General features: G+C 48.5%; 2 protein-coding genes across 3 annotated transcripts in view; both read right to left on the bottom strand.

The window, feature by feature from the left end:
• Positions 1-307: 307 nt before the first annotated feature.
• On the bottom strand, positions 308-12,633 carry LOC129383104 (sulfotransferase 1B1-like). Its single transcript, XM_055067379.1, has 2 exons — positions 12,535-12,633; positions 308-1,311 (listed from the first exon to the last, which is right to left on the bottom strand). Exon 2 carries the CDS (start codon positions 1,294-1,296, stop codon positions 337-339), a length of 960 nt encoding a protein of 319 aa, XP_054923354.1. The 5' UTR covers positions 1,297-1,311; positions 12,535-12,633; the 3' UTR covers positions 308-336.
• Positions 12,634-26,354: 13,721 nt separating this feature from the next.
• Positions 26,355-27,829, bottom strand: part of LOC126524565 (3-beta-hydroxysteroid sulfotransferase-like) — a 99,122-nt gene continuing 97,647 nt past the window's right edge. For both annotated transcript variants that reach the window (XM_050172859.3, XM_055067380.2), the window contains exon 2: positions 26,355-27,488. In XM_050172859.3, coding sequence (XP_050028816.1) covers positions 26,370-27,476 — 1,107 coding nt within the window. In that variant the 5' untranslated portion in view covers positions 27,477-27,488 and the 3' untranslated portion in view covers positions 26,355-26,369. The remainder of the gene's footprint in view (positions 27,489-27,829) is intronic.

Genomic DNA, 27,829 nt, shown 5'->3' with positions numbered 1-27,829 from the left:
ATATGGCATGGGGGTGCGCAAACAACCCAAGAGATCACAAGTACAGCAGCCAACAGAAGGCCAGCGGGAGGCTCTGCTGACTTGCCACAACCCTAAGGACCTGCTTTGGCTGCTGGAAATTGGGCCAGACTGTCGAAAGAGAGCCACAATTTCCTGCAATAAGCAGGCCACTCACCTAGGGCTACACCCCCCCCCCCCCCCCCAAGCATGGTCGTCCACTATAAAGTTTATTTCATCCATTCTTGCTGGTTGCCGCTTTTAGCGAAATAATTCTGCCACGTGAGGGTTTTGCAACACAAAACCATGCTCAGAGCGGCAGAATGCGAGTGCAGCCATTTATTCGGAATTCTGCATGGTTCTAATAGCTTCAGTTCGAATGTCCTTCCATAGGTCCATGAAGGAAGACTCCTTCTCAGCCTCCAGAATCCAATTCTCCATCATGCGGAGCAGATCGGGTGTGAAGTAATCCTTCCAGCCTCCTACTTTGCCACTCCTCACGTACGAGTACTTGTTCTCGTCTCCTTCATAGCCTTCGTTGCAGGTGATCTTCTTCCGCGAGAGCACCTCATCCCACTGGGGTGTACCTTTACCGCTCAAGTCAATCACCACTACGCTACGCATATAACCCGGCTGTGATCTTTCCAGCACTTTTTCCAGCGACACTTCGTCCTCTTCCAGAGCTCGGCCATACTGCTCTCCCAGGAAATAGGCCAGCCTAATCACGACCTCGCGTGTGTTCTTTTTGAGTTCCTCGTAAGTCGCGAAGAACACGTTCGGCTGTTCCCTAAGAGCATATCCCGCGGCTACGTGTTCGAAATAGTCGCCGTAGCCGAAGTTGCCAGTCACGAAAGTTTGGACTAGATCTGCAAAGGTTCCGTCTTGGAATTCGAAGGAGCTAATGTTGATCGCCATGTTGTAGAAGGAGACGCAGACATCCCATGGATTGCGGGCGAGGTAGACGTACTTTCCTTCTCTGGTCATTACACGCTTGTCCAACGGCAGGTGTGTAGCGATGGTTCTCAGCGGTAGAGACGAGGTCCAGTCCTTGATGTCCATGTACTCCAGGAAGCGCCATTCTTTGGCGAACTCCGCATACGAGGTGATCGGTTGTCCCTCCCTGAGTATGAGGTGCGTGATGTACATCAACCAATGGGTTCCACTCTTAGGGAATGTTATTTGCACGACGTCTCCCTTCTGCGCTCTGAACTTGAGATTTTCTCTTAGCGCGTCTGCATTGACGTTATTACATCTCGGAACTCCGTCGATTATTTGGTGGACTGGCCGTCGCCGTTGCATCGTCGCCAGGTGCCTCTGAAAACAGCAGTAGAACGTTATCAGCGGCTCGTCAATAACTTTTTTTTGGACAGTATGACGTGTTTAATAGACCGTAAAGAGAAACACCAAATCTTATTAGGCTGATAAGAACTCTTTCAAAGCTCGATTTTCCGCAATTTCGCGGGTATACGTAAATTAATGGTACAAAAAACTAGGGAAGGTTTCCTCACTCGAATTTTGCGCTAATGTCACAGCGCTGGTGCGCCAGACAAATTTACAAATTTCAAAGTCTTTGTAATGAAATTAGCATTCTCGCGTTATTTCACGCAGTGTTTGATGCCCCACCATATGCTTATCCACCTGTTTTTCCCGAGATCGTCAAGAAAGAATGAAGCCATTAGAATTTCTCCTGAGCGGGCTAGAATTGAACTAACGTCACACGCGTTACTATAACAAAGCAGCCCTACGCACTAGCAAGCTGCGCCACGAGAGCATTGGGTATCTGCCACTCGTTAATGAACTTTTACTTTATACCCGGTTTTAATCAGATTATTTCTACTTTCTTCAAACACAAAACGTTTACATTAAAACTCCAACGCTCAAATTGTTAACTCGCTTGTTATTATTATTATTATTTTTATGCAGCTAATTGAACCACCCGATTCATGGCCAATCCCCCACTGTGGGTATGTGCCACGACCACTCATGACAACAACAACAACGCCTTTCACTCCAATGCTTTAGCGAGTTGCGCCATGATTGAAGTGGGTACGTGCCATTCTTCGACAAAGCTCTTTAACGCCAAGTCAAGTCGCTGGGTATGCGGCCAGCGAGGAAACAATGACGCATCTCGGAGGCCATGCGCGAACTTTTTGCGAACGCCGCTAGACGGCGCAGTGTGTCCAGAGGGGAGTGCGAGACAGGAGCCCCGCTGCAGTAGGCGCCTCATGGAAGACGCGTTTCGGGGGTGGTGATACGTTGTATCGCAGCATTGCTACATTGCCAATTGTTCTTGCGCAGTTTCGAACTCACCGAGCATCTTGTGACGTTAAGAGTAGTTTTTCGCGGTGTTGTAGAAGGGTAATTTACTAATACAGCTGCAATAGTTTCTTTCTTTTTAGGTTCCCTTTAACTGACGTCTGTCCCCGAAAGAAAAGACAACAAACAAAACACACTAGAGTACAATATATATATATATATATATATATATATATATATATATATATATATATATATATTTCGCAAATATTTCTTAAGGCACTCAACCTTGGTACATACTAAGAGCGACACACGTGTGTTCGTCGTAACTTAGCGTTCCAGCATGTGTACAGCATATGTGTCGCTCTTAGTATGTACCAAGGTTGAGTGCCTTAAGAAATATTTGCGAAATATATATATATATATATATATATATATATATATATATATATATATATATATATATTTCGCAAATATTTCTTAAGGCACTCAACCTTGGTACATACTAAGAGCGACACATATGCTGTACACATGCTGGAACGCTAAGTTACGACGAACACACGTAAAATTACTAACGTGGAAAAGTAATCAGGGCCTTCAATTAAGATAAAGAGAAGCAAAATCACAGGAGAGAACTACGCATGGATTTCACGCTAATAAAAGAACGCGAGAATTATTCCTTTGCCTAAAATGCAAGTGACTGGCTACGCGGTCGTCAACATATGACCGATTGCGTTAAGGTCAAATATAGTGATAATTAATGAAAGGGTGTTTACTGAGCATATATTAGAGTTAATAATGAAAATAAGCTGTTGAGGTTCTCTGATATTGTATTTAGTTCTGGTTATTCAATACGGTACGCGCATGTAGACCTTCAATGTCGCATTAACATCGCCTGGCACAAAAACCAGTTTGCGGCTTTAGTTACCATAGATATATCTAAAACCTATGATATTATTGAACCTAAAATATTACAACTCGGTTACAGGGCCACGGCTTTCCAGGTTAGATTGTAGCATGTTTGAATGAATTTTTTTTAAAGAGAGAGAATTGTATTGTTTCCCAAGTGGCTTTTCTCCTCGTAAACACAAGCAAACAAGAGGTGCCCCTCAGGCATTGGTACTTTCACCGATATATCTGAATATTTTATTGAGCAGAATCCCCGTTCACTCAGGTGTCGGACAACATTGCATTTTTTTGCTATGCCTAGTGACATTTACTTCCTTTACCAAATTTTGCAGTCGTATCTAAGGGACCTGGTAGGCTAGCTGGATAACTAGCCTTCCCAGTACACATATCGATTTCAACTTTAACCTTATTGATTCTTCTAGTATACTCTAGAAACGTCCTCCTTGGCTAAAAGCTGCCATAAGCAGCTTGACTGGACCCAAGAGACGTCGATTAACTTTAATCTAGAAGATGTCCCACAACTAGAGGCACTCTCAAGTGCCTTGAAGTTATTTATAACGGCACTCTTTACTGGCGTCCCCGTATTGAATATATTGCGGCAAAACAATTTTGTGCAATTTAAATTTTGCGCAAGCTATGCAATCGAAGATAGCGTATGCGAAGATAATCACTGTCGAGGTTATATAAAACGTCCGTTCGTCCGGTATTAGAATTTGGCTCAGGTGTGCCACCATAGACGCTTCAGCCACTGCCTTTATTAGAACGAGAGGCAGTACGTTTGTTCTTTGGACGTCCAAAGTACGTTAAAAATGACGGATTATACCTGGAAACGAGAATGCCTCCCATTTGTGCCGATTTCACCTTGTGACCGTTCATACTTTCTTAAGACTATATGAATCACAATTAGGCTGTCCTCAAATAATTTTCATCACCGATCCAGAATGTTTTCTTTCCCGTTCATTGTCCCAGGTGTAAGACACCACAGATCATATTGGTGCAAACATCACTTGTGCCACTAAATGTACAGATTCGCGATATGCTTCCAAGCAATAGGCGTTAATATCCGCGTAAATTGAATTCAGTTACATTTTTCCAAACCATGCGTATCAACTACCTGGAACTGGAACTGGAACTTGGAAAGGATCCTGGAACTTTCTGCGGGACCGATGGCGCCGACCTCGAAGAGTGGGTGGCTGTGTACGAACGCGTGAGTGGAATCAACAGATGGGACCGAACGCTAATGCTAGCTGACCTGTTGTTCTGCCTAAGAGGCACGGCAAAGGTTTGGTACAAAAACCACGAAGAGGAGCTAACCAGATAGGACGAATGCAAACAGAAGTTGACAGAGTTGTTTGGCAAACCAGGCGGCCGTAAAATTGCCGCAAAGCAGGAACTGGCCTCCCGTGCCCAATATTCCACGGAGTCCTACGTCTCGTGCATCCAGTACGTGCTGACACTTTATTGTAAAACCGATCACGACATGACAGAAGCTGAGAAGGTCGGGAACGTGCTTAAGGGCATTGCTGACAACGCCTTTAGTCTGCTGATGTGCAAAAGCTGCTCTACAGTTGATGCTATCAATAAAGTGTGCCGACAATTCGAGCAGGCAAAAGCCGACACGTCTTGCACCCATTCGTCAGACTTCGCAATACTGCTGCAACGTCGATGTGTGAAGATCAACATGCACAGCAGCATGCATCGCCATCACAGGAGGTGGTGTGAATCGTTCGACGTGCACTGAATGAGATGACACCCGCAGCTTTCTGTTCGCGTAGCGCTGATGCTACCACCTTCTCCGTTCCTCTCGTACAAGCCATCGTTCGCCAGGAACGTGAGCACATTGGTTTACATTCTGTATGTGCTGTCGCCAATCCCAGAGCTAACGAACGCCCTTCCACTATTTTCGCTCCACTCCGACACTTCTTTCCGCGCTATCGCAACCTGACTGAGTGGAGAACTGTGCACGACCAGCCGATCTATGTCACCTGTGGCCGCATTGGTCATGCCGCCCGATACTGTGGCAACTCGTGGCCCTCAACACCTTGCACGCCGACCAACATGAGCCGTTTTGATGGAAATACCGCAATGTTTCGCCCACCGCCAAGTCTAATAGCGACGACAACTCTTCTAGGAACACATGGTACAGTCGCTCACCATCACCACGCGGACACCAGTCTCGTTTACCAGAAACACGTCGTCCATCTTCCAGTTTGCCGCAGCCACGTGGCCTTTCATCCCCTGTGGCGTTTGGCCGCACCCTTTCGGAAAACTAAGAAATGCAGCCCTCGTAGGTGTTGCTGCATTGCCTACTACCTCAGCAAATCCTCTGTCTCTGCCCACAAGAAGTGTAATAGACGTTAAAATAGACGGCATACTTGTCGAAGACACTCGTCGACAATGGAGCCCACGTATATGTGATGAGTGCTAGCCTACGTAGACGTTTAAAGAAGGTCTTCACCCCAGCAGCTGCCCGAGTGCTTCGTGTGGCCGACGGCGGCATGCTCGCTGTTCTTGGAATGTGTACTGCGCGTGTAATTATAGCCGGCCGCCCCACTTTTGTTCTCTTTGCTGTGATCGACAACTGCCCTCACGACGTTATCCTTGTATTGGACTTTTTATGCAATAATTTTGCTCCCATCGACTGCGCGACCGGCGTTCTTCAGTTGGAACTGCCTCAACTCGCCGATGCACCGAGCACCGCCCCACCGCACTTGTGCTCGCTTCACGATGGGCAACTGTCACCCGAGGCAGTTACTTACGTCACTTTGACCGCCCAGCCACAGGTTCCTGACGGTGAATATGTGCTTCGCCCCATCATCGAAGTGCTTTTGACCCGGAACGTTGCTGGTCCGCATGCGTTGGTCAGGTTACAAATAACGACGCCGTTCGACCACTTCTGAATTTCAGCCTGTGCCCTCAAGTGATTCCGGCCGGCATGTCCTTGGCCAGCATTTCTAGTGGTTCCAAATTTGACATTGAGAGTCTGAATACCGAGAGTGGCTTATCAACGCCAATTGCAGCTCACAGGTCTGGTTCCTTAACAGATGACTTCGAGAAAATGATTGCACCTGACCTCACCTCTTCATAGACCACAGACATACGTCACCTGCTTGAATCGTGCAGTGACATCTTTGATTGCGGCGACATGCCTTTAGGCCAAACATCTGTTGTTCACCACCGTGTGAACACTGGAGGCACGAATTTTATTCGTCGGCGTCCCTGCCGGTAACGCATGCTGAAACTCGAGTCATCCAATCAGAAGTGGATAAAATGCTCCGCTAAGGGGTCATCGAGCCATGAGCCAGCCCTTGGGCTTCCCCTGACGTCCTTGTGAAAAAGAATGATGGTACCGCGCGTTCTTGCGTCGATTACCACCACTTAAACAAGATCACGCGAAAGACGTCTAGCCACTACCACGCATCGATGACGCCTTGGACTGCTTGAACGGAGCTAAATACTTCTCGTCCATCGATCTTCGATCCGGCTACTGGCAGATTTCAGTTGATGAAATGGACCGCGAGAAGACGGCCTTCATCACGCCGGATGGCTTATATCAGTTCAATGTCATGCCCTTTGGCCTATGCAATGCTCCTGCGACATTTGAACGTATGATGGACTCTGTTCTGCGAGGCTACAAATGGACCACCTGTCTTTGTTATCTTGACGACGTTATTGTCTTTTCTCCCACATTCGGCAGTCACCTTATCCGACTCGCTGCAATTCTTGCGGTCTTCCGATAAGCCGGCCTTCAACTGAACTCCACGAAGTGTCACTTCGGGTACCATCAGATTACCGTGTTGGGACACCTCGTTTACGCATCTGGTGTCAAACGAGATCCGGAAAAAGTTCGCGTCGTACGCAGTTTCCCTGTACCACGTACTGCTTCTGACGTGCGCTGCTTGGTCGGCCTGTGTTCTTAGTTTCGCCGTTCCGTCAAAAACTTCGAAGACGTTGCTCGGCCTTTGACAGATGTTCTAAAGAAGAACACGCCATTCTCATGAGGACCGGAGCAGGCTCACGCGTTTGCCGCTCTCATCGGGTTTCTGACCACCCCTCCCATACTTGCCCACTTTGATCCGTCTTCACCGACCGAAGTCCACAATGACGCAAGCGGCTATGACATCGGCGCTGCTCTCACACAAGGGAATGGTACCGAGTGCGTGATAGCTCACGCCAGCCGCCTGCTGTCACCTGCCGAGAGAAATTACTCCATCACCGAGCGGGAGTGCTTGGCTTTAGTTTGGGCTGCCGCCAAGTTCCAGCCATATTTGTACGGCCGCACGTTTTCGGTCGTCACAGACCATCACGCACTCTGCTGGCTGTCTTCCCTTCGGGACCTGACTGGATGGCTTGGTCGCTGGGCTTTGCGGTTCGAGGAATTTTCATTTAGCGTCCATTACAAGACTGGACGCCTCCACAAGGACGCTGACTGCCTCTCGCGTCACCCCGCGGATCCTCCCAATCCTGTTGCACATGATCCGGTGACCTGCGTGATGGCTTTGACTGACATGACCGACATGCGCGCTGAAGAACAACGCGACGCATCATTACAGTCCATCATCGGCGGAGTGCAATTGGGCCGCGCCTACGGCACGTGCCACATGTTTGTGCTACATGACGGCGTCCTCTACTGCCGCAATATCAACTTTGACGGCCCCGAGATGCTTCTTGTCCTTCCTCATCATCTGCGATCCGCAGTTCTCGAACAAATTCATGATGCACCGATGGTGGGGCACCTTGGAGTATTGCGTACATACGACCGTGTACGACGCCGGTTCTTTTGGCCGCGTCTGTACGGCTCTGTGCGCCGTTATGTCGCAACTTGCGAATTGTGTCAGCGCCGGAAGTAACATCCCCTGGCACCTGTCGGATGAATCCATCCAATTGAAGTTCCCTCAGAACCGTTCTTTTCCGTAGGCCTTCACCTGCTTGGCCCTTTTCCGACGACGACTAGAGGGAATAAGTTTATCACCATCGCTACTGATTACGCGACGCGTTGCGCTATAACAAAGGCGTTGCCGACTAGTTGCGCAACAGACGTCGCCGATTTTCTCCTCCACGACGTCATTCTCCACTATGGTGCACCTCGACAGTTACAGACCGCGGCCGCTTGTTCTTATCTCGAGTTGTTGACGACCTCCTCGAGTCCGCTCTTGTGTCACTGAGCACAAGCTGTCCACCGCCTACCACCCCCAAACGAACGGTCTTACGGAATGTCTCAACCGAACAATCACAGAGATGCTGTCGATGTACGTCGCCCACAATCACAGCGACTGGGACGCCATGCTAGCTTACGTGGCGTTCGCGTATAACTCGTCCCGGCATGACACCGCAGGATATTCGCCTTTTTATCTGTTGTATGTTCGCGACCCCACATTGACGTTTGACACCATCCTCCCTTCTGTGCCGCGTGTTGCAACTGAGTACGCTCTTGAAGTCATCGATCGCGCTCACATGGCACGTCAAGTCGCCCGATCTCGTTTATTAGCCTCAAAGCATATATAACAAGAGCGTTACGACCGCTGCCATCGCAATGGTGAGTTCGCGCCAGGTGCTTGGCTGCTCCTCTGGTCACCATGTCATCGGGTTGGCCTCTCCCAGAAGCTTCTCCCTCGCTACACGGGGCCTTATGAAGTGCTACGCCAAGTTAACGACGTAAATGACGAAATTTCGCCGCTACACTTTGATGCATCCTCAAGTCAGGCGCCTGTTGCCGCCGTGCACGTTTCGCGGCTGAAGCCATACTTCGCTCGCAGTTCTTCGCCTACCATTTCCCAAGACGGCGGGGGTCCTGTTACGGAAGGATGAAAAAGAGGGAGGACGAAAAAGATCGGAGACGCTGGCTGCTGCGTGTTGTTGTTGGTCCGCCATCTTAACTGTTCTGACTCAGCCTGTATATATAATGTAAATATAGTCTTTCTATACTCGCAACATCCCCGTAACAGTATTGCGCTGCAAAGCACGCCGTCGCGGGATCAAATCCCGGCGGCGGCGGCGGCCACAATTCGATGGAGGCGAAACGCAAGACGCAGAACTTCCGTGAATTAGGGCCACGTTAACCAACCCCAGTTTGTCAAATCTAACCCGAAGTGCCCTACTAAGACGTGCCTCATAATCAAATCGTGGTTTTGGCACGTAACAGCTCTGAATTATATGGTCTCCATTTTTTCCTTTGGGGCCTCCACTTTGGGATTCAGCCGCAGGAACGTTTGCTCCGCTGTGCAAAAAAAAAAAAAAAAAAATGTTATGGAATCCAACCGAATGCATCCTAAATTCTATCTTTTCTTTTTGTGCAATGTTAAAATAATTATTGCTCATTCAATGTGACCTTACTGATTTTACTTCCAGAGATAATTTTACGTTCTACAATTCAGGTCCATAGATACTCGGAAATTTATTGTTTATAAGTTGGAATAATCGACCCATTTCTTGGCCAATCCCCTGTAGAGAGTAGGAGCGACATACTTGAGAGCAAACAACAATATCTCATTGATACGAGTGTTCGCGGTCCACGAGTAAATGAAAATTTCTCTTAGGAGTTGTTCAAGTTGAGTGCGTCATAGCTTTTTACGTTGCTGTGCAACATGCATGGTGGCTCATCACGTATTACTGAAGCGCCAAAATACCAGAAGGGTTGGTTTTCTTTTGGCATGGTGAGACAGTATTGGACCCTTGTGGCTTCGCGAGAAAAGAGGCTAGGGCGAACACTAAGGACACCATGTGTGACCATGTTATACAGATATAAATGACTGTGACTTGTAATTACACTTGGAACGCAATCAATACCCATTTTGAGCGTATTACTTGTGGACAACCGAAGACGGAGGTGTTTCACGGCGTTATGCGAACATCTGATGTTTATCTATTGGCGGTACGTTGGCGCAAAAGAACCGACGAATGACCGAGGTTGGGTAGTGGCTAATTAATGGCAGGAGCACCATAATGGTGCCATGTTTCTCGCGAAGATTGCGCCAAAGTGCCAATAAAATATGCTAGAATCGGTCAAACATTGTTGTACGTATACGCGGTAAAAATTTGCCATCAAGAATTTCAGAAAAAGAAGAATCAGGTATGTTGAATCAGGCATTGTTCAGGGATCTGTTAGTAATCATTTGTATTCGAGGCTATGAATATAGGAAAGTTGAACCGTAGGTACTGTTTTACATGGACGGGAAATGACTTTTCTGGGTCTTCTTCTGCCTTTCAAAAAAGTTTCAATAAGGGATGTCTGGGAGAGTTACCAGCTGGCAGAATAACCTCGTCAGAGAAAAATATTCTATGTGTTGCGAAGGCGTTTACAATGGAGATAATCATTTTAATTATTCCACGATAGCGAAATATGCACATAAAATAAGATTTTAAATCCACCAAGGCCACTTTCCTCGTACTCTCAAGGGACGGTATCGCTGCCCAGCTCTCTTCTGTGCCAGGCGTGAGACGCGTTCGCGTGAACTTCCGCCGGAATGTGGTGGCTGCTGACGTGACGCACGGTGCCGACTTGGCGCCCCTCCTCGAAGTGTGCGACATCGGCGTCGTGGCGGTGCGCCCCAAGGCGCTACACAGCAACTCCTGTGTGGGTGTCATCCATGGGGTCGACACTTCTTTCGACGCCAGCACGGTTCGCGAAAACCTTGAGGCCCCCGTCGCGGCGCTGTCATGTTCACGGAGTGGCGCGTGCGTCACCCTCACCTTCGTCGGGAGCGTCGTGCCGACACACGTGCCGCTCTTCAAACAGCTGCGCGCCGTACGTGCTCGTCTGCCCCGACCACTTCAATGCGACCGCTGCGGCGTCTTCGGCCACGCCGGCGTCACCTGCTTCCGCGACGCCCGCTGCCTCCGCTGTGGTGAGTCGCATGCCACAGGAGACTGCCCCGCAGAGAAGCCTCGCTGCATTAATTGCGGCGGCCGTCACTCGTCGACGGAACCGAGCTGTCCCGAGTGGCAGCGCGAGAGAAAGGCGGCCGTGCTGCTGTCATCGTCTCAGCGGCCCCTTTCGCGCAAGAAAGCGCTTGAGCTAGCCGGCGCCGCACCGACCGAGCCGCGTACAGCCGCTCCGTCTACGTCTGCTCGCTCCCCGCAGGGCCGATCTCCAAGGTTTACTAAATATTATTGCGATAGCGTTAAAGACCCCGTGTCGCAAGAAATCCGGCTTCAGTGTCGCGCGTTGGCGCCCGGCGTCAGACGTCGTTCGGACGTAGAGATTTTCGAACCACCCGCGCCCAGTCCCTCGATGTGACGCAAGGAATTTGTTAAACTAATTGAATTTCTCAAGCTAAAATAGGTGGAAATGTCGGACCTACGACTTACATATAACTTCAACACATGTTAGCTCTGCGATTGTAATTTGACTATACAAGAAAACATAATTCTGCTACGCGAAAACTCAAAGAAACCCCTTCACACCCACACACACACCGGTGGCGGCATTCGAAGACCGCCCGCGCCGTCCGCCATTTGCGCGCGCCAGCGCGATGGGTGTCTTGGGGGCCACGGAGCGGCGTGCCCGGTTCCTTGCAGTACCTCCAGCAGGCGCTCGCTTGCGTGGCGTCGCAGCCCACGCAGGAGGCCGCGTTTCTACCACAAAGACCGCCTTCGTGCACAGCGTTCGCGGCCAACGTTTCCCAGTAAGCAGTATGGTTACATACGCTCCAGTTGCCGGGAAGCGTGAGAAGCAGCCAGGGACTTTTGAATGCTACGGCGTTACACTCTTCAACGCGAAGTTTAAGCATCCTACAAATTTTTCTTATTAATCTGCACAAAAAACTGGTTTCATCCCCGGCCGTCTGAAGAGGAGAACAGGAAGTGCTGCGCAAGCAACAATAGCTTCACTGCATGCTCGTGGCACTAAAAGGCGATAAGTAAAAAAAAAAGCGTGATGTCTGGTAAACGCGTCTTGTTGTCATAAAGCGCGCTATATATCCGCTAGATGTAGCGAGAAATCCGCTGCAGAGGCAACAACAGAGCTTGCGCTTGTTCGAAATATCAAGCAATGAATGATCAAACTCATAGCCGTGCTAATGCATAGTTTTCGGAGAGCATGTTATCACATGGAAAGATTTCTCGGCTTACAGAAAACATGCTGCTTCTGATGCTAATACGGTAGCATACAAGTAAAAAAAGATTGTGCTAGAATCACTGAGAACTAACTGCAGCGTTAAGTGCTATTTATTATTGTTTGAAGCAAGAGCCACGAAAATCCTCAACGAAGAACTTTAGCACAAATCTAGAGCAACACCTCGACAAAGAGAAAGCGTGAAAAAAATATGCCCGGTAATAGAAATATGGAATTAACTCGCAGAATATGCACTATCGCAATAAGAGATCTGCTGTCTCCCTGGTATTCTCATGGTAAAGCTTGCAACGACTGCTCACCTGTTCTTTGCGAGCGCGAGTGACAAAAATGTGCGTCCGTCCTCGACTGTACTCGCACTGGAATGGTGGCGTCGAGTCACTCTAAGTTTAGATATCCAATGAATGACGTCATCCGCGTATGGCCAAGGTGGGAAGCGGTGGTGTACACGCACACATTTTTTTTTATTTCGCTGGAATCATCACACTGACCGATCGTCACACTTATCGCCAATCAGTGCTGAAGCTCTGACCGGTGTTCTGTAAAGCATTGGAAGCTAGAATTTCTTATCACTGTTTCAGAACAATTAGAACGACCTTTCCATTGTTGAGTCGTTTTGGCGCGAGTGTTGTCGTGATAACGCGGCAGATAAAGGTATCGTGGTCACTAGGATTGCCTACTCGCGACGTGACACCAACTCCATGATCAAGGCCCTCATGCAGGACCTTACAAAGGCTTACAGAGGCCACTGATAACATTCACAGACGTCTACATATGATTGACCCAGACGGTAAATTCTGTTTGCCCCCGAAGCTTACACGGAGCAAAACATCATTGCTACACAGGATTCGGCTCGGCGTTGCATTCACCCGTCGCTACGCACACCTCATCGGCCAATCGAACAGCCCTGATTGTGCACACTGTCAGATGCCCGAAACACTGCAACACGTACTGTGCGACTGCCCAGCATATATGCTGGAGCGAAGGACGTTAGACAGTTTCCTAGCCAGCGTTGGCAGACAACTACTGTCGGAGGAAGCTATCCTCGGCCCATGGCCTGACACTGCAATTTCAATGCGTGCAACAAGAGTATTGTTGAAGTTCCTGCAGGACACCAAGCTCGACGAGTGGCTCTAGCGAGGCAACTGTCTCATGTACATAAGCACTCAACACTTCTCTAATCATCATCATCAATCCCAATACTTTCACTCCCCTTCCCTCTTCCCCAGTGCAGAGTAGCAGACTAGAGCGCACTAGCTCAGGTCGACCCCTCTGTCTTTCCTATCAATAAATTCATTCATTCATTCGTGGTCACTCAGCCGTTGCCCAGCACCTGAGCTCATTTCTTTCGTTATGTGAGGTACGGCACAAACGAGGCCTGCAGAACGATAGAGGAGAGGAAGACGTGGTGGTAATAATGAAATAATATGGAATGCTATACTTCACGTGCTGGATACATATGTACCACTCACAACCTGACGAAAAAGGTAGACAACACAGATTGCATTCCAGCAAAATTATGTCACAGGTCGCTACAGCGAAAGGTAGAGAATTTTTTTACGTGAAAGACGAATTTTGTTTGAGTATTCTTCAAAGAATGCTTACGCGTTAAAAAAAGTGGATATGGTGAGGATTCGGTCTCTCTCCACCACTGCCACTGCAACCGCTGTGTAGCCGAGTGCGCTAACCACTGCGCAACCGTAGCATGGCGCCACTATTGCTACAGGCGACAGTGCACATGGCGAATATCTTCGAGCCTGTGCACGGGGTGGGGTTCTGCTTGGCGGGTGATTCACAAGGTGGCAGAGAGAGCGGCTGCGGAGCGAGCACAGCGAGCTGCCGCCACTCGCTCTGCCTTTCTCGTATCTTCTTAATGAATTAATTTTGGAACATATTGCAATTTACGAATTGTAGCGGGTGAGTTCGCAAAGCGTGCCCACGTGGAATGAATTTACAGAATGACACGAGTTTGGAGGTATGGGTCATCAAGCTTGCCCTAAATATGCGCTGTTCCACTTGTAATTGTTCCATTTGTAATGAAGAAAAGGCGAACAACGGAAGCGCAAGCAGCATCGCCATTGGAGTGCGCGAGACAGTGCTTCGCAGACAGCAATGAAGCACCAGTGTTCTTCGCGTTGAAATGTTTCCGTAAGCGATGATCTGCCTGTTGGTCCAATGTACATATTTCCCGCACGATAAAGGCATACAGTAAAGTACCACTTTTGTGCAAGCACAAGCTATGCACGGTGCTTTTTATTACAGCCACTCTGATCCTTTGCAATAGTGCTTCTGGATTAACGGCCCGCGTCCAATGAACCTCTCTGCAAGTGGTGGAGGTGGGAGGTCTCCACACGGCCTGCACCCTGGAAGTCCGATCCCGCACGCTACCGTCGACCATGCCAGCCGACATCACCGCCACCGGCCGTTCTTTGTTCCGGGGCGCTCCTTCACAGAGACCCCGCTGTGCTCAGTGGCAAAGACGACTACGACGTCGAGGACTGGCTTACATAGACGAAGGAGTAAGCCCGCAAAATTGTTGGGATGATACCACGAAATCGAACAGCGCCATCTGAATCGGACTTTCAGACCTGGTCCGCTTTCAAGGAGTCGTTCTTGGGCCTTTCGGCCGCACTCCGGTCTGGAAGGTTCGCGCCGAACAACGTTTGGGTGCTCCGGTGCAACATCGTGGTGAGACATTTACGAGTTATATAGAGGACGTCTTCGACCTGTGGAAGCGTGTCGAGGCTTCAATGATAGAAGCTGCTAAAAGTTAGCACGTAATGAAGGGTACCGACGATGACGTCTTTTAGATACATATGGCGAAGTCCCTTCTCACTGTAGCCGAAGTTTTCACAGCGTGTCTGAGTTACGATGAATTGCGGAAGCAACGAGCTCCGACCAGGCGTCCTTATCAACGCGGCGAGCCACTCGCCGTGCTGGCCGTCTTCCTTGACCACTCGTCCCTCTTCACACAAATCAACATGACGTGCGTGAAGACGTGGCTTTTTTAAATTTTTCTGACAAAATGCTATTTCATGCATTGAAGCGTGAAAGTAACTTCAACGCCCATGTATTTCGTCCCACACATGAGGAAATATTACCTTGAGATGGTGTAACCCTGGAGATTTACTTCAACTGGATACATCTTGCAAAAACACCGGCTACAATACGCAAAAGGCAATATGTACCGTAATGCAGTAAATTAAGAAGTTACAGATCGAATTTTTTTTTAATTAGTTGAATATGTGTTTTGATTTCTTGTACTAGTAATGTCCGCCTCTTCAGATAATGGAGCTCAAGGACGAGAATTACGCTATCTCTCGCAGGCGAATTTTAAAATTCCAGGAAACATAAAAATGATGAAGCCATAAAGAAGTGGCGGTTCGACTCCGACACAGAGATAGGACAAACGAGGAAAGCAACATTGTCGCACCAGAGCTTGGACGCCAATTGAGCGACGAAGATGAAACATATGGACAAAATTAAAAAAAATATATCATGTTTGCATTGGTGGCTTAACAATCACGCTCACAAGATGCACTCAGCGCGGCACCCTAAGAGCAACTGTTACGTGGGATGTCCTCTAGATGCGCTCGGCGTGTTAATGCCCGCCTTGAGGCTCAACGGGCCCAACCACTGGTATGCGTCGGCACGCGCCGACAAGCGAACACGTTGCCAGGCCATATCATATCAAAAGCTGTCGTATGATTTTATTTGTGGTAGCTCACTGCCCAGCCAGCTTATCTAGGAATTAGGCGTGCGCGGTATCATTGAAAGATTTGTATTAGAAATAATGTCACGTAGCCGCGACGGTGAAGTGTGATGCAGAGTCATAACTGAAGTTGCAAATTTAACTTGTCATTGGGCGAACTTATGCCCAGCCAAACAAGTAACGTTCGATCGCAACGAAAGCTGCGAACGGAGTCGGCAATCCTCTAACATTTGATCTGCGGGTCGGTTTTCATACATCACGGCTCTAAAGTTCCAACGTTATCGCCGGTGCCCGCGGGCCTTCCGAAAACTACTATTCTCCGTTCCATACATAGCAGTAAACGCTGTGAAAACTAGAGAGACTTCTAGCAGTGGGTTCGTTCGCCCTTGGATATACTTCGATGTTGTTTTTTACCGCAGTTTTGCGCAACTGCTTTTTGTATAGGCTTAGTGTCGAATGAAACAAGTTTTAACCCTAGAAACAAACACACTGTGCTATACGGGGGCTGGCGTTGTTTTACATGACTTTTATTTTTGTTGTTGTTTTCGGGTGTTTTTATTTGAAACACGGGGCGAGGATCATCACGTGCATGCTCACGCGAGTGAAGGCTGTTGGCGCATAGCGCCTCTTCACAATCAGACTCTATCAGCGGAGCATGGACGGAACGCGCGGAGTGATAACTTATCCTGACCGAACTTCGTGCGTAGCTTCCACAGCATGGTATGCATGGTAAGGAGTATACACAATTCGTGTCGCGTGTGCACTCAGATTATACAAGGTTCGTCGAGAACAGACGACCGATAGAACCATCGATAACAGTCGCGAAACTTCCGATATGTGCTGACGCGTCGTGCGCCGAGCGATAATGTTTAACATTTGTTAGCCGGCAGAACACGGTCACCGGATGCAGATAAAGAAGTATGCGCTTCAATGTACTTATGTTTGTTGGTGTCCTAGAGAAACGTGAAAAAGTGGGTTCAGAGAACGTCAGCGAGAATAATTCAAACACCTTTAGCCTTCACAAATAAAAAGAAAACATCGAGAGCAGCTAAAATTTACGTAATTCTTGTCTCCTCCCAATTCTCGTTTCCGTCTAATCTTGCCTATGGGGCACCTCATTTATTTTTCTAGGTTGTTTTGAAGCATCAACAGCGCATCGGGAGGCCTTCAGATTGAGTGGCCTTGAGTGCATTGCTAAAAATATTCTTACTCTGTAAAACTCTTGTTCTATTGTAAGTGGCTTCAACATGTGAAGTCTTGTCTTTCTTGACATTAATGAAATGACACACCGTCAGACAATACAAACTTGAGAACATGAGCGTTTTAATAGGTGTCTTTTGTTGCCTTTTGCCAAGTCGCACTATTGAAGCACTTATTCTAATGTAGGGATGCAGCTCATTTGCCTAACACACACACACACACACACACACACACACACACACACACACACACACACACACACACATATATATATATATATTGTTACGGAATAGGCGTGGTTATTTACAGATGATCGATGAGATGGGTGAGTCCAGGAAAAACAGTCCAGCCCAGGTTTTGTTCTGCGCTCCGCACCGAAAAGCTCCGTCGTCCGCAAATTTTTCTTCCTTGCGCCTCAACGAAGGCGTTAAATTTCCCGTTTCGCAGACGAGGCCCACCATGGGAGTTAGGGCTGAGTGATAGTGTGATATCGCTTGAGGCGCACAACGTGCGCAAGTTGAGTACCGCTAGAGCGACGTCCTGGTGACCCTACATGGGCGACCACATACATTAAATCAATACTGCTGTCAATGAATGTGAAGGGACCGGTGTACTGAGCCAAGAACTTTTGGCATAATCTGCGTCTACGCTGAGAGGTCCACAGCCCGACCAAGTGACCTTTTTCGAATGGAACCGAGTTGTGGCGTCGGTGATGAACGGTAACATGTCATCCCAGTTCTTGAGCTTGAATGATACATACATAGCCAGCATGTTGGTCAGCGTGCGGTTGGAACGCTCGTCAAGGCTATTCGTCTGGGGATGATATTGCTGATTGGAGAAACTGCGAAGTGCAGTCTAAGCAATTCTTCCACGGCGTCGGCGACGAACTGGCGACCGTGGTCGCTGATGATTACACGAGGCGGACCGTACCGAACAATTACGTAGCGTAACGAGAAGGCAGGGACGCAAGCGGCTGTGTAGGAAGATATCGCAGTGGTTGTCGCGTATCTAGTAAGGTGATCGACATAGATGATGACCCATAGATTAGAGTTCGAAGATCGTGGAAATGGCCCGAGCAGGTCGGTACCGACTTGCTCAAAAGGTGTACTAGGCGGCGCTACAGGATGAAGAAGGCCTTATGGAGCGCCTGTAGGTCGTTTGCGACGTTGGCACTTGTCGCAGCTCGACACGTATTGTTTAATATACTGTCGCTTCTTAGGCCAGTAAAACTGCTCCTGTACTCCATGTGAGGCGCGAATGAATTCAAGATGATCTGACATCGAATCATCATGCCCATGACACGGAGAACATCACAATGCAGGCTTTCGGGAACAACCAGTAAATACCGCGGGCCACTTGTAAGTAATTTGTCTTGTATGACAGTCCTTGGCGAAGACAAAAGCGACCACTGGCCTTGGGACTGCAGACGTCGGCGAACAGCGGGTCCAAACATAAGTCATTGCGCTGTTCCCGCTGGAAAACGGTGGCGTCAGGAAACATGGGAGAAATACCAGCAAAGCAGGTGTCGATATTGCCCGCGTTATCCGCCGTTGTGGACAGAGAAAGCGAATAATGCGTTCAGCGTCCGAATGACGTCGAAACAACGAAGTCAAATTCTTAGAGTCGTAAAGCCCAGCGTGATAAACAACCGGAGGGGCCACGGAGGGCAACAAGCCAATATAAGGAATGATGGTCGGTTACAATGTTGAATGGGCGCCCGTAGAGGTAGCAACGAAACTTCTGAACAGCAAATACAGCCGCGAAGCATTCTTGCTCTGTTACAATGTAGTTTCGTTCAGCCTTGCTGGGAGGACGGGCTACATGGGCAACCATATACTCTTGATTATTATGGCGTAGCACAAGCACTGTTCCTATGCCGATTACGCTGGCGTCACTGTGCACTTCAATAGCATCAGATGGATCGAAGTGACGAAGAATGGGTTCTGATGTCAGCAGAAACTTGAGTTGAAAAAATGCCGCGTCGCATGCAGTTGCCCAATCATATGGACTGTCTTTTTGCAAGAGACTTGTCAATGGATAAGCAATGTCCGTGAATCTGGGCACGAACCGTCGAAAGTAGAAGTATAATCCCAGGAAGCTGCGGAGTTCTTTTAGTGTCTGAGGTGGCTTAAAGGCACTGGCTGCTTCTATTTTCCGTGCGTCTGGCCTGACACCGTCTTCGTCAACCAGGTGACCAATGACTAATGCTTGTCGTTCGCCAAACCGGCACTTCTTAGAATTCAAAACCCAGTCGGCCTTTTCGACAGTCTAAAACGAGACGTAAACGGGCGTTATACTTGTCGAAAGTACGCCGAAAATGACAACGTCATCTAGACAGCACGAGGATACCTCCTACTTCAGACCGCGAAGAATCGAGTCCGCAAATCTTTCGAAAGTAGCGGGAGCATTGCAAATCTGAAACGGCAAAACATTAAGTTGATACGGTCGATCGGACGTCATGAATGCAGTCTTCTCCTTGTCAGCCGGATGCATGGGGATCTGCCAACACGCCGATCGTAGATCTAGTGAAGAAAAGTAGGAAGCCGAATGCAGGCAGTCAATTACATCGTCTATCCAAGGCAATGAATACACATCTTTTTTTTTTTTTGGAAGGGTGCTTAATCGTCTATTCTGAACTCAAAATCTCCAAGAACCGTCTTTCTTCCTAAATAAAATTACAGGTGCTGCCCAAGGGTTGCACGATTCTTCAATAAAGTCGTTCTGCAGCATTTCCTGAACATGTTCGGCTATAACTTTCCGCTCCGATGACGACGCTCGATAAGGTTTTTGCCGGACTGGATGAGCAGAGCTTGTGTCGATCCTGTGCTGAGCTCGAGGACAGGGTAAAGGTGCTCGTTTCTCCTTGTCGCAGAAGTCAAACACAGAAGCATGTCTTTTCAATAGCTCGACCAATTTTTTTCCCTCGTGTAACCGTGGGGTCTTACTAACCATGCTAAGAATCTGCGGCTTGTAGGAGCAACTGCCTTCGCCAACGGTCAAGCGGTTTTAACCTTTTTCGTCTTTAACGACAGCGATAGAATTTCCGATGGCATCATCAAAGACAGCTAGCTTCATTCCTCGAGGAAGTACAACAGGCAGTGGTGAACAGTTAAGTGCCCGCAAAAACGTGGTTCTGTTGTTAATCGACACAATAATACAGCGAGGTACTAAGATGTCTTTCTTAGCACACTGACCAGTGAGAGGTTCAACCACGGCGTCAAAAGGGAGATACGGCAGAGGCTGAAGCGAACCCGGCAACTGACCGCATGGACAATGGTGGCACTGTCAGTTCTTCAGAAACAACCAGTGTGTCTTCCGCGGGCGCCACCTCGTGACCGAGGACAGGAACAACTTCACTTCTGACTGAAAGTTCACCGGTGCTACGGTCGACGAAAGCACCACACTTTTGGAGAAAAGAAATACAGAGAACAACTTCTTGTGTACACAGCTGCAGAACCAGGAAATCAGTTGGGAAAACCTACCTTTCTGGCCAACAAGACGTTAACGAGGCAAATTCCGAGAGGATGAAGTATTTCCCCGCCGACACCACGAAATCTTGTAGATTCGTGCCAAGAAAACATAACTTTGCTGCCAATGCGATCTTTAAAGGAATGGCTCATAACATAAATGGTAGCCCGAGTGTCCACTACACCCGTTGCACATATTCTATCTATTACGACATGTATTTTGTCGCTCCCCTTCACCGTCGCGGTGAAGGGGAGCGGTGCAGTCGGGTGGATGGCGGTGTCATACTACGGTCAGAAGCGGGAGAACTATTGCGCCAACTCGCTTGTCGTGAGGAGCTCCTGGAATAGGTGGACCAGGGATCGTTGTCGTGACCACTGCCGGCGCGAGGAAACGTTGATGATGGATCGTAAAGTGTTGTTTCCTTGCGTCGACGACAGAACCGAGCTATGTGGCCGGTAGGACCAGAACAATAACACACAGGAAGTTGGCGATATGCATTGTACTCCTGAAAAGCATTGTCGCGGCGCTGGGGAACAAACGCATCTTCACACGGCTCCTTGTGTGTAACGGCCTGCTGACGAGGATAGCTGAAGCGGAGTTCGTACCTCTACTCTGGGTAGAGATTGCGCTGCGGCATCGGTGGCGAGCGAGAACTGAAGTTGTAGCCCTCGATGCCACTTGCAACGATAGAAACATGGCGATGGGGGCCCGGGATTGGCGCAGCATCAAAAGGTGTCGAGTGCGCGTCTCGGGTGAGCTCTTCCCTTACAATATAGTGTATTGTAGACGCGAGATCAAAGGACGCGTAGTCGTCAACACTTGCAATGGTTGTCACATTCGTCAACGGTCTAAATTTAGGCGCGCACTCCGCATCTTCGGGGTCTCGAATGTACAAACAATGCCGCCTGACGTCATCTACTGTACAAAGGTTCTCTTTGCCGATGAGGATATGATATACATCCTCGGCAATTCCTTTCAAGAAGTGGCCGACCTTATCTTCCGCTGATGCGAGGGTTGACGGTCTTGCGGAGCTTCAATATACCCTCAATATACGTTGTGCACGCCTAGCCTGGGACTTGGGCTCTTTGCAACAACCATGGATCCGCCTGCTTCCGCTTCGCGACTCAATCCCCAAAACGCATCGTTATTTCGGACACGAACCGATTCCACGTCCTGAAGGTGTACTCATTGTTGTCAAACCACATCAGCGCCGTGTCCGTTAAGAAAAACACGGTGCTGGACAGCTGAATTGCCGCATCAAAATGGTAATAGCTGTTCACCCGTTTGTAGCGTGTGAGCCACTCATCCACGTCCTCGCCAGATTTGCCTCCGAATGGGCGAGGCTCTATCAAGTACTGACGCTGCGAGGGACCAGCCGCAGCTGAGGCAGGTACTGAAGGGGCCACTGTAACCAGTGCAGGGGCTTCTGCTGCAGGAGCTGGCACATTCCGGGTTCCGTCTTCACCGCGAGACACCTCGACTTCCTGCGGCAACGAGGGTAGGCGAGCAAGACGCCGGCTTCGGTGTAGCTCAGGTGGTTGCAGAACCATGCTCCTTGGTTGAATACCCACCACCTCCACCACAGAACTGTTACGGACGAGACACGTTTATTTACACATGATGGATGAGTCCAGGAAAAACAGTTCAGCACTGGTTTCGTACTGCACTCTGCACCAAAATGATCCGTCGTCCTCTTCTTCCTTTCGCCTCAACCAAGGCGTTACAATATATGTATATATACAGGCTTTCCCACATAACTTGAGAAAAAGTTTTAAAAATGAAAGGCACTCCGGACGCGAGCTGAACCCAATGCATAATGTGGGCACTGGCCTAGAGTTACTCAGGCTATTTTTAATTTTCCCCTTATTTAAAAGATTAGTTATGTTTAATTATTCACCTTTTTAAATATTGGCTGCAGACCTCAAGTGTGATACGCAGAGTTCTAGAGCACCTTGAGAAACCTCTGAATAAGTTGTGTCCGACACGATATACCTCACGTAGTCCTTTTTTCTGCGTTCCAAAGAAAGCCCACGATATATGAAAAAAATATCACGTGACGGGGCGCTTGCGCACTGTGATTGTGCTGCTTTCAAGGGTGCGATGGATACCCAAGGTCGGGCTGCAGCGAGACTGGCCCGCGAGAGGGCATTTGCACCGTGATGCGATAAGAGCCGCATGCCCAGATACTTACACCAAGCTTAACGCCCTGTCGCGGGCCAGGCTCGCTGCAGCCTGGCCCTGCAGTTTACACGCGGCCAAATTTGGCCTGGCTATTTCTTCATTGTGCCACTTTCACGGCGACCTAGAATGGATAGATAACTACGCACTGTACTATCGACGTTTCTCTTCACTGAGAAAAAGAACTTCCCAAATTACTCTGAGACAGCTCGGTCATAGAGAAAGAAATTCAACAAGAGGGGACACTCGGCAAAACTGGCAACGGGAAACACGTCATGCCTAGTTTCAACTGCATCAGTTAGTTGACGCGAGCATCAGAAAAAAAGAATCAAATGAACTTGCAGACAGCGTTTTATATTTTTTTTATTCTTTCCCACTAAAACGAAAAATGTTTTACTTGTAAAGGAACTTATACTTTGCGACTTAATTTTCTTGCGTTGCCTAGCAAGAACCTAGCGGCACGCCAGACGTGCGTGCATACGTCATGCGCCAGACAACCACAGGGGCGCTTTTTCTCGACACGCATGGCGGCTGCGCGGCCGCCATTATCCGCCATGTTGACTCTATGATTGGCTGTGGAGAGCTCACGTGCCTGGAAATTTGTGCCAGGAAACGGAAGTTTTGCGAAATGCAATTTAGCGCTTTCATCAAGATGACGAAACGTGACGTGGAGCTGCAAATTTTATCGACTAATACATTTCTTTGGTCCTTGGCAGCTATATTGCGATGTTAGCGCTTCAAAAAGAATGTGAGCGGTAGCGTGCAGAAGCCAGTGCAATGCATCTGCAATTGCGCGAATATGTGGTGGCGATGCAAGATATGCGCCATGCCAGCTTGCTGAGTGGCTGAAGGAATATCTCGTGAGGAGCGTCACAGGAAGGGCTGTTTCATAAACGTCATTTTGACGATGCGTGACGTTGCGCCGGGCCGCCATTGCTGAGATTTCCTGCCATAATTTTTGCTGCGACGAGCCGCACGAATTATGCTAATCAGCAGCCATATGCAATGGCAGTCGGGAGGAATGCGTATCGCCACATTTTCCCCGTCGTTTGGCGCCACGAAAATCTTTTGTTCATTACGCGTGCTCATAGTATTTGCATCGCTCTCGGGTGGTGTTGGCATTTGTGTTTGGGGCCATCATTTTTTAAAAGAACGCGTTTATAGGAAATAATATTGGCTCAATATAGCAAATTTTGGGCAATGTTGTCCACTTTTCACTGCTGCATTTGTATTGTAATCAAGATTAATGCCTTTTCGCACAATCGAAAGTTATCACAACGGTCTCTTTCTAATTTATAAAAAGAAATGTACGCAAGGCGGCGCCTTGAAGTTTCCTCCCGCGGTGCGAGTAACCAGCGAAACGAACAAGAGATGGCAGCGCCGGCGCTTGCGTCGTGCTAGTGGATATCTCTGGCGCACGCAACGCTATCGGCGATATTCGGACGTTTCTCAGCCAGCCGAGTCGGGCTGAGTCACTTGCGTTTCACGAAATAGCGATAACGTGACCTAGAACGTGCGCGCATCACCATTGGTAGGTGGCGTATGTTGTCTCAAGCAAGAAAACAAGCGCGTTGGCACCAACATGCGATGACTCATTCCATTTTCCGGGGACACGCATCCTAGCTATTGAAGCAGACGACGGCTTATACGGAGCAGGCGACGGAACCGAGAAGCATTTTCGACGGAATAATCATAGGCTTTGAGATAGCTGCTTTATTTTTACTGCGGAGGAAAACAGTTTTGCTTTACCGATAACGCTATATTCAGTGCCTTCTTTTCAGTTTCTTAGGCGAAACGTCAAGTTGGCGTCACGTTACGTTAGCAAAACGCGGCCACCAGCGCCATTTTGTTTGCGTCGCGCCTACGTCATGCATCGAAGAAAATGACGGCATGTCCAGAACAGCGCCCCAGGAGCGAGCGAGGCCGGCAGCGCAGGAGAAGCTCGCGTGCTGGTCGAGCCGTCTGTTTTGGATGTAGCTCATTTTTTGGGCCCGTGGAGCTCCCTTGTGTTCCGTCTGCATTTCGACACGGCACCGCTGCACTACTTGACTACAGCAAGGTGAGCAATTTTGTTTGACAGTTTGTGACGCACTTCAAGCACATTTAGGCTTACCGCACAAAACTGAACCTATATAGTGACGCAGTTATCGAAAAACAGCTTCGCCGTACAAGCGTAGTTAATTTGAGTTATTTACTCGTACTGGGAGATGTTTACGACGCTTTCTATGAGCCCAAGCATTATTATAGCTTATTTCGGTAGTTTTTGGGCACGCTCGCCGCACCTGACTTGGTGACGAAAAGCACCTCGGCCGTGTGACGCAGTTTCGCGTGTACTGAATCTTACCGGGACCAGTTTTCGCGCTTTCTTTGACCCCAGACGTTATTTTAACTAATTTTGCATTTTTTGGGGGTAGTTTTCAAGCACACTGGACGCGCTCGGCGTGGTGGCGCAGTTAGCAAAAAGTAGCTCGGCTGTGTGCCGCAGTTAGTTTCACGTGTACTGAATCTTACTGGGAGAAGTTAGTGACGCAGTCTCTGACCCCCAAAATTATTGTAATTTATTTCGTAACCTTTTCGGATACTTTTGAGGCATGCTCGCCGCGCCTGTGGTTGTGAAGCTGTTAGCAAAAAAGCAAGCCGGCCGTGGTGAGTTTGTTTTGCGAGTACTGAATTTTAGTGGGACAAGTTCGTGACGCTTTTTATCGCCCTGCAACACATACCTTGTTTCGGTACTCACGCTTGTCGAAAACGCGACGAGTGATTGCTGAGAGTGATAACACGGGAGTGTGGTGCTTGCGCCGGCAGGACGCGTAAAACAGCGAGGAGCTCAAGAACTTCACATTTCTGTCTTCTGAGCGACTGAAAACAAGCTTTGCAGCCACGAATCTGTCTTGAGTGCGACTACAAGGCATTCTGCGATCGTGTAACATGTTCTGGCTGAGAGCCTGTGTTGTAGCCACCTCTGTGTGCTTTGCGTACCATCGCGTCGACCTCTACTCTACTTGTCTTTAATTTATTTCCTCTTATCGTAAATATACATTTTAAGTATAATTGTTTTATTACATTTATGAAGTCTACCCAACTCTTGGCACATCTTCCTGAGGGAGTAGGTGCGATAGTTTCCGTGGGTCTCGTTGTCATCAGTAATTATGGGAGGTGCCAGATTTAAAAGCCAAGACGGCGTGGATTTATCAGAATTGTGATTGCTCTTTAGGATGTATCTGTCTCTTATTTTCTGACGTACTTGTAAACTAATTTTATCTTGTTTTTGTTTTTAATTCTCTCTTTTTCTACGATTGTTCACTCCAATCGACAGTGCGAGAAAATGTGTAAGTGTTGCTGCGCATAATACCGCGCTAACCATTACGTCCATTCCTCGCTAATTATGAGTGAAGCTATATTTCTTTGCTTTCCCTCTACTACATGGCGTGGGGGTGAGCAAACAACCCGCAGACACCACAAGTACAGCAACCATCAGAAGACCAGTGGTAGGCCTTGCTGCTCCGCGACAACCCTCAAGGCCTGCCGAGCACCAGGCTTTCGGCAGGGCGACATGATTTCCTGGAATAAGGAGGCCACTCACGAAAGGCAACCGTGCACTATAAAGTTTATTCCATTCATAAATTTGAAGAGCTGGTCGCACCTTTCAGCGAAAGAATTCTGCCATGCGAGGGTACTGAAATACAAAACCATGCTAAGAGGGGCAAAATGTGAGTACAACCAGTTATTCGGAATTCTGCATGGTTCTAATCGCTTCAGCTCGATCTCCTTCCATAGGTTCATGAAGGAGGACTCCTTCTCAACCTCCAGAATCCGATTCTCCATCAACCGGAGCAGATCGGGTGTGAAGCAATCCTTCCAGCTTCCTACTTTGCCGCTCCTCACGTACGAGTACTTGTTCTCGTCTCCTTCATAGCCTTCTTTGCAGGTGACTTTCTTCTGCGAGAGCATCTCTTCCCACTGGGGGTTAGCCTTACCGCTAAAGTCAATCACCACTACGCCTCGCATGTAATCGGGCTGCGATCTTTCCAGAAACTTTTGGAGCGACACTTCGTCCTCTTCCAGAGCCAGGCCATACTGCTCTCCCAGAAAATACGCAAGCCTGAGCACGACCTCGCGCGTGTTCTTCTTGAGTTCCTCGTAAGTAGTGAAGAACACGTTCGGCTGTTCCCTAAGAGCGTATCCCGCGGCTACGTGTTCGAAATAGTCGCCGTAGCCGAAGTTGCCACTCACGAAAGTTTGGACTAGATCTGCAAAAGTTCCGTCTTGGAATTCGAAGAAGCTAAGGTTGATCGCCATGTTGTAGAAGGAGACGCAGACATCCCATGGATTGCGGGCGAGGTAGACGTACTTTCCTTCTCCGCTCATTACACGCTTGTCCAACGGCAGGTGTGTAGCGAAGGTTCTCAGCGGTAGAGACGAGGTCCAGTCCTTGATGTCCATGTACTCCAGGAAGCGCCATTCTTTGGCGAACTCCGCGTACGAGGTGATGGGTTGTCCCGCTCTGAGTATGAGGTGTGTGATGTACATCAACCAATGCGTTCCACTCTTCGGGAACGTTGTTTGCACGACGTCTCCGTTCTGCGCTCTGAACTTGAGATTTTCTCTTAGCCTGTCTGGATTGATGCAAATGCATCTTGGAACTCCGTCGATTATTTGGTGGGCTGGCCTTCGCCGTTTCATCATCACCAGGTGCCTCTGAAAGTCGCAGTAGAAAGTTATGAGCGTCTCGTCAATCATCTTTACTCTGCCATTGTGACAGTATAATTTCTTTAATGGACACTAAAGAGAAAGAATAAATCTTGCTAGACTGATAAAAATTCTTTCACAGCTCGATTTTCTTCAATTTCGCATCATACGCTGACTATTGGTAGAAAGAAACGAGCGACAAAGTTCAATTATTTGAATTTCGGGCTCATATCACAGCGCCGGCACGACGCACAAATTTACAAATTTCGAATTCTTTCTAATGAAATTGGCATTCTTGTGCTACTTCACGCGGCGTTGGATACGTCACCATATGGTTATCTAGATGTTTT

Source organism: Dermacentor andersoni, chromosome 3 (genome assembly GCF_023375885.2).
Source record: "Dermacentor andersoni chromosome 3, qqDerAnde1_hic_scaffold, whole genome shotgun sequence".
NCBI classification, from domain to species: domain Eukaryota; kingdom Metazoa; phylum Arthropoda; class Arachnida; order Ixodida; family Ixodidae; genus Dermacentor; species Dermacentor andersoni.
Note: the sequence above shows the minus strand (reverse complement) of the source record. Positions and strands in the feature narration are given on the sequence as shown.